Consider the following 12,633-nt stretch of genomic DNA (forward strand, 5'->3'; position numbering starts at 1 on the left):
CTACTATAGGTCACTGCTGCCTCCATACCCCTAGAATCTTCCATACTGATCTCTATGACAATACCTATCACATTTACTCTACAATGTATTGTTCTCGGGTCTGTCCTCAGCATTAGGCACAATCCTGCACGTGACTTGTGGTTCCTCTACTTGATGGCTACATGGCTACCCCTGTCTTTGAGTTGGGCAGTTAGCCACATCTAATTTATCAGATCCTGCTATGCAGCCAGCATTTAGAATGAGCCAGTACAGTGTGGGTGTTCAGGAAATGATTTGATGGATGGATGGATATATGGATGTGTAAGAATTAATCCACATTACATACCATAAAGATCAATGGAAATGAACTTTTGTGGGGCATATACCAGATTCTATGGGTTTAAGCATTCCTCCTTCCCAGTCCCAGTCTTGTTCTTTTTTATATGTTGGGCAACTGAGACTACAGATGCAGTAACTTAACCAACCCACACAACTGACAATAAGCTCTAAACCAGTCTGTTAGATTTCTAGTTCACCAGTAAAGGAAAAACATTTGTTCACAAATTCTGAAAAATTTTCAACTATTAGCAGTGTTTTGTTTTTTCGTAACAATGAACATAAGAGAGTACAGGACAGAGAGTTATGGTGCTGGCATAAGGAAAAAGGCATTAAATACCAGCTCTGCCACATGCTAGTGGAATCTCCTGGAGCAAATCACTTACCTTCTTGCAGCCTGCTTCCTCATCTGTAAAACAGAAATACATAACCTATATCACAGTTTTGTTGTGAGAATTAAAAGAAAGTGGCAGGCTGGGTTCTAGTTCAGTGGTAAGTGCTTGCCTAGCACGTGTGAGGCCCTAGGTTCAATCCTCAGCACCATATAAAGACAAATGAATAAAATAAAAGGTGTTATGTTCATCTAAAACTAAAAAAAAAAAAAAAAAAATTAAAAAAAAGAAAGTGGCAATATATACTTAAAAGATTAATTCTTCAAGAGTTCAAAATTCCCATCTATAACCCTTCTATCTGTCACTGCTGTCAATCACCTACCTGATCACAAAACTATGGAACCTTAAAACCAAAGCCAAATTCTTCATTCTAAATATGCAGAAACCAAGGTTCATAGATGAGATGATGAGATGTCCCAACTCCCAAGGAAAGAATGGCACAATCAGGCCAAACTCTCATGTATGTGTTTCTTCTACCACATGGCCTTCCAGTCCTGGAAATCAAGTTTCTATTTTGTGCATAGGAATGTCATTAAAAAATGAAAATTGGGCTGGGGTTGCAGCTCAGTGGCAGAGCACTTGCCTAGCATGTGTGAAGTACTGGGTTTGATCCTCAGCACCACATAAAAATAAACAAATAAAATAAAGGAAGTCTGTCCATCTACAACCACAAAAAAAAATTTTTTTATGAAAATTGAAATCTCTAAAATTAGACGCCTGGGTTCTCTTGTCCAGCTGGGTGATCCTAGGTTGTTACCTTCTCTAGAGTGGGGTCTTCAAGATAGTAAAACAAGGGCCTCAATCATAGAAGAAAATCTCTGTAATGAAAAATCATGCAGGGTAAGGCACCCCAGGATGAGGCAGAGCGTAAGACCCTGCCCTCCTGGGGTCTCACCACACCCATACAAGCTGTCTCCTAGGCTTTTCCTAGGACCTCAGTGCTTGATGTTCATTCCTAGCAGATTTCCTCAACCAACCTGGTAATTAATTAGCTAAGGAGAAGGCAGTGATACAACAGCAATCTTGTTATAACAAAAATATGGACATATAACAAAAACATGCTTTACTTCTTAGGCCACTAACCACTAAGAATTATAATCAACAAGCTGGGCATGGTGGCACACACCTGTAATCCCAGCAACTCAGGAGGCTGAGGCAGGAGGATCGCAAGTTTAGTCAGCCTCAGCAACTCAGCAAAGCCCTCAGCAACTTAGTAAGACCCCATCTCAAAATAAAAGGGCTGGGGATGTGGTGCAGTGAAAAAGTGTCCCAGGGTGGTTCAATTCCCAGTACAAAAAGTAATGATAAAAAGTAATGATAATAATAATAATAATTTAATAAATATATTTTCTTAAATGATACTTGAAATCTGCCTCATTTAAAATTACTCTCTCAAGAAAAGATCAAAACCAAAAAAAGTGATTAAAATTACTCTGATTTTCTCCTCTTAATGGCCTGGTGAGTTGGACTGGGCATCTGAGAGCACAGTCCCATTATCAGAGAAGACAACACATCTAGAAGAGGCTCTGGGTTCCCAGCCCACTCTCATCCCAGAGCACAGTGCCTCACATTCCCCAAATACAAATCAAACAAGAAAACATACAGTGTCTTCAGTGACATGGTAACAGCCTGTGATCTGCAGTCAACAGACCCAAACCAGCCCACAGTGTTCACCTCATTGCTGGTCCTCTTTCAGTGCTTCCTAACACAGGAATGGTACAGAATCATTATCCATCCAGATCTGCAAGCTAGAATTTGACCAGGAAATCATCCTAGCAACCACTACCTCATTTCCCTACATACAAATTATCAAACCCTACCACTTTTGCCTACTAAGTGTCTCTTGAATTCATCCACCCACCCATTTCCATCACTAACAAGCAAGACCAAATTACTGCTCTCTCATACTCAGATCTTTGTGAAAGGTTTCTTGGTCTTGCTATCCTCGCAAACCCTTCTCAAGTGTACTCTGTTCAGCGCAGCCCCAGTGAGCCTTATGAAACACAAATCTGAGAGGCTGTTCCACTGGCCTAGTGCACTCGAGGCCCTGGCTTCCGTTCCTAGCACCATAAAACACATACACAAACAAATCTGTTAACCTCACCTCTCCAGTTGAATTTGTTCAGGACTTCTCAATGTTTTGAGGTTAAGAACACTTCTCTCAGCCATACTGGTCAGGTCCTGGAACTTCACCATTATCTACCCTACCACTGGGGCACTAGTCACACAGCCTTCTTTCCATTCCTCGAAACTGTCAAGCTGCCCTTGCCTCAGGCCCTCTGTACATCATTTCCCTTCACCCTTCACTTAGCCAACTCTTATTCATCCTTGAGTTTTCAGGTCAAGAGTCACCTTTACAGGAATACGAGCCTGAGCCCCCCAGAAGAGAACAGAGGCTCCTATAATATGCTCTCGAGGTACCGAGTACCTCTCCTGTGCTTTGCTGTAGCTGTACAGCTGTATTACGACTCGAATTTGGTATTTCACTTGGTGACCATATTCCATTTTTATTTCCCACCAAGGGAAGAAGTTCCATGAGGTTAGAAGCTTTCCATGAGGTCAGAAACCAGTTCTGTATTTGCTTATCACTGCATCCAGAACTTAATATATAGTACCTGATACACAGGAGGCCCTCACTAAATATGAATTAAGCAGCTGGCAATGTGGTAAAAAGAAGGGAAACTAATAGTCTCTCAGCTCTGGTCATGTGCTCAGCATTTTGCAATATATGCCTTTCTCATCTTCATTAAATTCTCACAACATCCTTTTTTTTTTTTTTTTTTTTTTTTTAATGGAGACAGGATCTTGCTAAATTGCCAAGGCTCGGCTCAAGCTCATGATTCTCCAGCCTTCAGAGTAGCTGGAATTACGTATACATGACATTGTGCCTGGCTCCTCAAAACATGTTAAGGTATCATTAATCTCATTTTATACACATAAAAATAGGCTCAAAGAGGCAAAGTTATTTGACTAACATCACGAAATAAGAAAACAGCAAAGTTAGAATTTTAATCCAGCCTAACGTTTTCTTCTCTACAGCAAAATTCTGCCATATTTAAAAAACCTTTAAATCAACAGTGAATTCTACCTCTAATGAAAATTTCTGGAAGATGGTTCATGACCAAAAGAAGCCACCAAAGACTGGCAAGGCTCAAAACAAACTATGGAAATGGCAACTAAACAGAAAGCTCAAAGTTTAACAAGCTAGCTTTAAGAATTCAGCACTGAACAGGGGTGTAGCTCAGTGGTACAGTGCTTAGAACACATGAGGCCCTGCGTCCCCAGCACAAAAAAGAAAGGGGGGACAAAAAAATAACAAGAATAATTCAGCATGGAGTACTGAACATCAAAGTAGGATGCTAAAACATTTTCTTTTGTTGTAAGAATCCTATTTTACTCACTTTGAATACAGACAGAAATCTCAAGGTCTTCCCTGAGAATTTTCAGTATAATGTTGAGCAACAGGAAGAGCAGAATATGAAAAAAAGGGCAAATAATCTCATTAAAAGATATATTTAGTGAATTTGATCCTTCTATTAGTATACAATTCCCCTTTTATATGATGCGTAAAAGGGTAGTGAATAGCTAATATCTTCTTTTAGGAATAAAGAAAACTGGCTTATGAAAAGGAAAACTAGCAAATCATAGTTACGGATAAGTAGCCAAGATATTAACTGCAAAGCTAATGTTGGTACTTCACTCTTCTTTATTTAAAAAGGTATGAAAGTACCTTTTTAAAAAGTCAGTGGACAGAATGAATCAAACAACACTGCCCTATGTAAATTTATGATTTTTAATTAAAATAAAAAAAAACTACAAAAGTTTACACTCATGAATTAATGATGAAAGATGGATTAGTTTCTTATATGCAAGCAGGAAAATTACTAAACTAGGTTTTTAAGGCTGATAACTGTTTTTACACTCTATAATAAAGAGCAGTCAAAAAAAAAAAGTCAGTGGAAGAGAGAAACAGCTCACAATTCAAAACACACAGTCACCATGGATGTGTCTCTTATAGGGCACTAACTATGAACTCCTTACGGTGTGGGGATGGGGTAAAACTAAGTCTTTTTTTTTTTTGTACCAGGGACTGAATCCAGAGGCACTTAACCATTGAGTTACATTCCCCTGCCCTTCTTATTTTTTGAGACAGTGTCTCGCTAAGATGCTGAGGTTTGCTTTGAACTTGCAATCCTCTTGTCTCAGTTTCCCAAGCCACTGGAATTATAAGCATTCACTAACACACCCAGCTAAATCTGAGTCTTTTTTTTTTTAAGTTGTAGATGGAAAAAATATCTTTATTTTATTTATTTATGTTTTGTGGTGCTGAGGATCGAACCCAGTGCCTCACATGTGCTAGCTCTACCAATGACCAACAATCCCAGCGCCAAAACTGAGTCTTAATGTAGCCAACTTCACGCTCAGTCATGTTTCCTGGGAGTGAGAGAGGAGAGCATGACACCTGGGCAGGCTGGGAAGAAAGGCCAGAAGGCCCTTAGGCTCAAGGCCACTGCCCTGCTCAGCCGCAATAAACAAAGGTGTCAGAGAAAAACACAGCCAACGAAAAAGCCCAGGCTATAATTTTTTGGCAAAAAGATTCTGAAGTGAAAGTAGCTTAATATATTAGAAGGGACCATTCCCATGATCACAGCAAATTTTTCAAGTTCAGATAAGGAGCATTCTCCTCTGAGTAATTTTTTTTTAACATGATTTCAATTCACTGACCTTTTCTAAGTTTCTAACATTTCTTAGTGGCCTTACGCTTTTCTGCAAAGTTTTAAGGAACTTCTTTGAAGAGAGCTATTTAATGCCAATGATTGTAGAAAACATTTGTTCATAATTATCCAGACACAGACTGGAACAATGCTGAAACAAGAGCAGCATGCAAAAATGTATTTAAGGACTATCATCCCAAAATGCTGCTAAAAGCTATTAACCAGTATGTGTTAATTGCCACAGCATTCATATTAATTTTCACTTCAGGCTCGACATTGTGGAATATTTCCCCTGATACATTTTAAACAAAGTTTAATTTAAGGAACTGCTTCTATCAACACTTATGAAAATTAACAGCCAAGCAATTAGCACTCATGAATTATCCCTTCCCCCATGCTCTCTGCAGTTTCCCTGTTAAAACAGTTTCTAACAGAGAAGTGGTTACTTTCTAACAAGTTAACACAATCAAAGTCACAGTTGTCTATATGAACCAGAACTGGTTCTGCTTTTTTTAAGCACTTGTCAAGGCAAACATTCCCCTTGTAAAGTAGTTTCCCTTGTATTTAGCTTAGTCAAGTAGGTAAGATATTTAAATTTTATTATTAATTGCCAAGCAACTATCTTCTCAGCTATGTTTAAAAAATAGCCACTGCCGAATAAAAGTAATTACTTGTCAAAATGTTACTGGACTCCTGAGCTTCTTGTGCTCTATTCTATGCTATGGAACACTATTCTAAACTACTTTAGTTTTAAGAGCAGGTTTCTCTCACCATATCCTCTCAAAAACATAAAGAAGCACACGGCTGCCTCCCATGAAGAGACAGAAGCAACACAAGGGTATTTATGAGTGCCTCCTGTGAGCTGCACATCCTGCTACAGAGGCCTCACGGCATTTGGTCCTCAGGAGGAAGATACACCATCATCCTTTCGTTCTGCTGTGAGGACTACAGCTGGTAATGGAGGAAAAATATCTTTTCCTTCTATCCTGCTAAGTTCTTGGCTTAGTCCTTTGTAAAAAGAAACAGATTAATAAGACAAAAGCATCCAAATTTATTCAACATAAATTTTACATAATATGGAGCCGTCATAATAAAATGAAGACCCCAAGGAATACTTAACCTGAGCATTTTTATCCTAGGTATGATGGAAAGTAAAAAGTCGTTGGAAAATACAACAAAAGGCATGAGACAAATGCAGTCAACAAGGGGAAACTGAGCTAGGCCTGTTCTTTTAGATTCCTCTCTGCATCCTCCACCTTCAGAGATAAGGAGGCTCCTTTCCTCAGGCACAGGAAAACACCCATCACTCGAGGATCTGGTGACCTGCTTCAGGGGAGAAGGGCAGGGGAAGGTCAAAGAGTCCTTCCTGCCATTTTTAAAATTCCTTCAGTTTATAATAGTCAATAACCCAAAGTGCCATATTTTAGGGTAATGTGTCGCAAACCCCCACTAAGCTTCATGAGATTAAGTAACTAGCCTACGGGTTCACCAAAAGTGGTATCTTCAGAATGCAAACTGAGGTCTTAGAGTAAGTCATCTTGTTAACTACACTATTAAATTACACCACGTCTCACAGTGCTGAGTCGCTTTATCCTAGCATTACACTATTTGACGGTCTCATCTGCCTAGTGAGGTCATCTCTTCACAGAGGTAAAGAAACAGGTCAATAGGAGGAAAAAAACTGACTGAGATGATACAACTTCTAATCTGTACCATCTCTAAGTAAGTGTACAGACAGGAAATGGATACTTGAACTTCTCATGATCTAATGCTGATAACAGTATTTGCAAACTGACCAGAAGTGATGCTCTGCTAGCAAAAGCTTCTCAAACAGGAGCTACTGCTTGGAAGGGCAAGAGTTAGAGTCACCTCTTCAAAGTGAAATACTTGAAAGAGGTGGAGGAACAGCGACAATCGCCACGTCCTGGTGGCTTAGGGCCAGAGCTGCGAGTTTACTGCGGTCAGCCCAGCCACTCCCTCATCTCCTCAGAGCACTTCCCAAGCTGACCATGATTTCCCACTTGGGGTGAAATCAGAAAGACTGGGGCAGTAAGTTTTATGATTGTCTCAACTTCTAGAATAGAGGTTTTGTTTTGTTAATGAAGCTATTCAGAGGTCCCGTTCTGAACTGTGCCAAAGAATTCAGGCAGATGCCCGAAAGCCTCCTTTGACTCATCTGACCCAAGCATCCCTTGCAGTAGGCCTGGGACTTCTTTCAAACGTTCAGTAAATGACTTAATCCAAAAATCTAGAATAAATCACAGGCAGCATCATCATTTTGCCAAAGAAATAACAGAAACATAATAACCACAAAAAAATTATAAATTATTAACCAGCTACAGAAACCAAAAATTACTTGAATATACGCAAAAAATTATTTTAATCTGGCACAAAAGTTGAGAGAGTTGCGTACCCTTAGACTCATTAAAACGAACAATCCAGTTTGTACAAACTGTACAGGACACTAGATGTGGCTGCTTTAACTACAATTGTAAAACCATACCAAAAACAAAATCCTTTTTTCAAATCTAACGATAGCTTAGTTTTAAGGATTTCACAGCAGCTAGTCTCTTGAGGAAATACATAATTAAGTAGTTTTTTAGCATATTTAATTAGACCCCAAACTCTTCCCAGTTCCCTTCTCTCCCCAATTATGTACTATTTACCCAAGAGACCTAGGCAACTCAGTTAATTATGTAAATAAGGCCAGTATTATTCCCAAGAAAAGCAGTGTGAATATTTGTAGGGTAAAAAACTGTACATATTTTAGTGGCTTTAACAAATCTTTGCAGGAAAAAAAATTTAATGCATATGTATGCATGTATGTATTATGTGTGTCTGTGTGTGTGTGTGTGTGTATATATATACTTATATATATATGCATCAAAATACATGGAAAACCCTTACATTTGAGGGAAAAAGAATGGAGTTCTAATGACAAGTGTTGAATCATTAAAACAAGACACTCATTTCATTTCTTAAATATGAGCTGAATAAAAATAAAATAATTTTAAGTTACAACAGTAACAAAAATTTAGTGCTAAACGTCAGATGATTTATGGGAAGAATCAATCTGGAAATTATTAAAGTCGACTCACACGGAAAAGGCTTTATTATCAAGGGGTTGACATGATCTTAACTCTAGAGGCAGCCATGGCGCTGTTATAACTACTACAATCCCATTATTATGCAATCACAAAATGCTAATTTGATCATTTTGAGGTGTTATTTGAATAGTCATCTTAATTTCTAGGTTACAAAAAGGCTTGACTCAAGTATAATTCTCTATTAATCATTGAGATGTCATTGAATATCATATTGATGCATTTCACAAAGATAAGGAAAGACTAATTTCATATGTACAGTATAATATCCTTCAAATATTAGCCACTTTCATTACATATCTGCCAAATGCATCGATATTAAGTAATAGATGAAAACAAGGGTTTAATTGTATTTTAGCAACTTGTAATATATAAGATAATAATAAAATAGCATCACATCTCAAGATAGACTTATCAATATATAAATCTTTCTTAATCAATGTGTAATAGTGACTGCTCCGAGCTCACATCCTTTGTAGATTACAAAAAGGCCTACTATGACAAAGGCAGAATCTTAAAGTGCAAACACACATCTAACAAAAATAATTCCTTTGTGATTGAGGAAATGGCTTCATTTTTTGAAATATTTTTACTTTAGATGGATACAATACCTTTATTTTATTTATTTATTTATTTTTATGTGGTGCTGAGGATCAAACCCAGTGCCTCACACATGGGAGGCAAGAGTTCCATTGCTAAGCCCCATGGCTTCATTTTTAAAAAAATTTCTTCCTGGCACTTCACAAGTTAGACATGAGATACCACCAAATAAAGTTAAAAACCTTTCATGAATCCAAACTCAATAAAATAATAAAGTCTAATGGTATAAGAAAAATTTTAGAGGGCTAGAATTGTGGCTCAGTAGTAGAACACTCACCTAGCATATATGGGACATTGGGTTCCATTCTCAGCACCACATATAAATAAATGAACAAAATAAAGGTCCATCAACAACTGAAATATATATATATATTTTTTCTTTCTTTCTTTCTTAATTCTAGAATGTAATTTTTTTTTTTTTTTTTTTTTTGGTACCAGGGATTGAACTCAGGGGCACTCAACTACTGAGCCACATCCCCAGCCCTTTTCTGTAATTTATTTAGAGATAGGGTCTCACTGAGTTGCTTAGGGCCTCGCTAAATTGCTGAGGTTGGCTTTGAACTCATGATCCTCCTGCCTCAGCCTCCAGAGTTGCTGGGATTAGAGGCATGTGCTACCACGCCTGCCTAGAATGTAATATTTTTAAAGGTCTATGCTATTTTCTTGGTATGAAAGCATTATCACACATTAATAATTCTAGCAATTACATCCTTCAACAATGAGATGGTATCGGGCAACTGAAGCAAATAAATTCCAGTAGCTTCTCCTAATCCCAAAAAACAACTTCTCACATATCTGAATGAATGAATTATAATAATCATATACATATTTTTTAAATCCTGTGCAGCTCAACTCGACATTTCCTGAGGCTGACATTCTCATCACTGGGGGTCACTCCTTCTCTTCCCCACATTCCATAGGACAGAAGGAAGCACAGGCAGGCAAAGAAGAAGCTTCACAGCAATACTACCTACAACTGACTAAAAGTGCTTTCAGATGTTTTCCGGAGGAAATGCCTAATCTTTATGGTATTTATATGTTTTGTTTCTAGGTCTTGCTCCTCCCCTACAAACGTAACCATTTCACCAGCTGGCCACCATGCTTGCTTACTTCAACCTACAGAAACAGGCTGAAGTGTCTTGAGGTAAAATGTTCCAAGAGAAAACCTCTCTGCTCAAATATGATTACCAACAGAAGGAGCTTGTGAATAAGAAAAATGCAAACATAAGCAAAAATGTATGTTTATTAATTGCAATGGTGTTTAAAAAAGACAAATTGTACACAACCCCTCCAGGCAACAAGCTATCATTCAGGCCCCCCCACACACACTACTGCCAGGCAGCAAATATAATGGCAATAAATTTAAAATTCAACAGCTACTTCTCCTGAAAAAGGCCCCACTCAGTTCAGCACAGGGGTACAGGATAGCAGGGAATGCGCAGGGAGAGAGCGGGGCACAGCACATGGAACCAGGGTCCTCCTGGAAAAGTGGCCATTTTTCAAAAACAAAAATAACATTATTTTTAAACAGCAATCTGATAGAATGAACCCAGAAAAAATAAAGTCATCCTCCATAGCAGGTGCCAAACAGGACCCTCACTCTGTGAAATATTGAAATGCAAAGCAATAGCCTAGAATTTTGAAAGGAAGCTCAAACTTCAATAATTTCTGCATAATGAAGAATCAGACAAAACAATGCAAATTGCCTCCCAGAACCACTTTCAAGGTTCCCAAATACAATTAGCGACCTTGATTAATTTCAATCCAACTAGCCCAAACCCTCAAGTATACTTAGGAGATAAAACAAAGTTATACACACACACGCACACAGGCACACACATATTCCTCCCTCTCTAAAATATGTATGTGTGCCCGGCATGGCACTGCATATCTGTAATCCTAGCAATTTGGGAAGCTGAGCCAGGAGGATTACAAGTTTGAGGTCAACCTCAGAAACTTAGTGAGCCCCTATCTCAATGTCTCAAAGAAAAATAAAAAGCTGGGGATGTAGCTCAATGGTAGAGCATCCCTCTACCACTATTTCAGTATTACAAAAAAAGAAAGAAAATGAAATATATAAGCCAGGTGCAGTGGTACACACCTGTAATCACAGCAACTAGGGAGGCGGGGGCAGGAAGATTGCAAGTTTGAGGTCAGCCTGGAACCTGAAATAAGCAAGACACTCTCAAAAAAAAAAGGGGGGGGGGCTAAGGATGTTAATTAATGGTACATCACCCCTGGGTTAAACCATCGGTACCAAAAATAAAAGAAAAAATATGAGCCAGGTGCAGTGGAGCACGCCTATAATCCCAGCAGCTCGGGAGGCCGAGGAAGGAAGATCTCGAGTTCAAAGCCAGTCTCAGCAAAAGTGAGGTGAAGCAACTCAGTGAGACCCTGTGTCTAAATGAAATACAAAAATCAGGGCTGGGGATGTGACTCAGTGGTCAAGCGTACAGGACTTCAATTCCCAGTACCAAAAAAAAAAATATAAAATGTGTGTGTATGTACTGAGGAAGAATAAAACAGTCCTGAGACATCTATATGTATATATAGAGAGAATCTCAGCACCATTATGTTTTAATCCTCCCGAACACATTACTATGGAATCAACATTAAGCTCAAACTCTTACCTTTCTATACCTATGATCTTAGAACCTGTGAGTGACATTTTTATAATCACTGAGGCATTTTTGAAACCCTAAATCTAGAATAACAATATCAACAACTCCATTCAATTATACTTCTATTTTTTTTTTTTTTTTTGCAGGGGGTGGAGGTAGTGGGTGGGGGGAACCAGGGATTGAACTCAGGGGCACCTGACCACTCAGCCATATTCCCAGTCCTATTTTGATTTTATTTAGAGGCAGGGTCTCACTGAGTTGCTTAGTGCCTTGTTTTTGTTGAAGCTGGCTTTGAATTTGAGATCCTCCTGTCAGCCTCCTGAGTGAATGGCATTTCAGGCGTGCGACACCATGCCCGGTCGTACTTCTATGTTTAAAGGGACAAAAATTGTTTTGCTTACCTTGCCATCAAATTTGGAATATTCATTAAAGGGATTATTCAGCTGCAAAGGACACTGCTCCAGGCGTACAGATAATATGGACTGCTTTCCAGAACTTGGAGGCTTCTCTTTGAGTGATTTTTTTTCAAACAGTGACTTTAATTCCTGGGCTGTGATACAAGAGAAAGACAAAAACATCCTTGTGATTACACACAGAGAAACAGCCTGTCCGTCTTCCCTACAAAGTCTTCCTTAGAATCTCACGTTCTAGTCTGATGTATGCAGAAAGCCTCACATATACTTCCAAGTTTAGACACAGAAAAGATAGAACACTGAAAACATGCAGGCCAGGACTATCAATTTAGAAGGCCTAGGGTTTAAGGAAGAGGGTTGAGTCAGACAAAGCAAGAGAACAGTCATTCCATAAGAAAGCATTCACAGCTAGTACACAGCTTTGTCCTGGTTTTACCACCAAGAGGAAACTATGTGATCTGGACAATTCACTA

General features: G+C 38.7%; 1 protein-coding gene across 15 annotated transcripts in view; it reads right to left on the reverse strand.

Moving 5' to 3' along the window:
* The window catches only part of MAPKAP1 (MAPK associated protein 1), a 227,585-nt gene that overhangs the window by 173,531 nt on the left and 41,421 nt on the right, over positions 1-12,633 (reverse strand). For all 15 annotated transcript variants that reach the window (XR_013759712.1, XM_079113808.1, XM_079113807.1 and 12 more), the window contains one exon: positions 12,149-12,297. Coding sequence is in view for 13 of the 15 variants with exons in the window: in XM_079113808.1 (XP_078969934.1) it covers positions 12,149-12,297 (149 nt within the window). In the remaining 2 variants the exon portion in view is untranslated. The remainder of the gene's footprint in view (positions 1-12,148; positions 12,298-12,633) is intronic.

This window comes from Sciurus vulgaris (genome assembly GCF_902686455.1).
Source record: "Sciurus vulgaris genome assembly, chromosome: 15".
NCBI classification, from domain to species: Eukaryota; Metazoa; Chordata; class Mammalia; order Rodentia; family Sciuridae; genus Sciurus; species Sciurus vulgaris.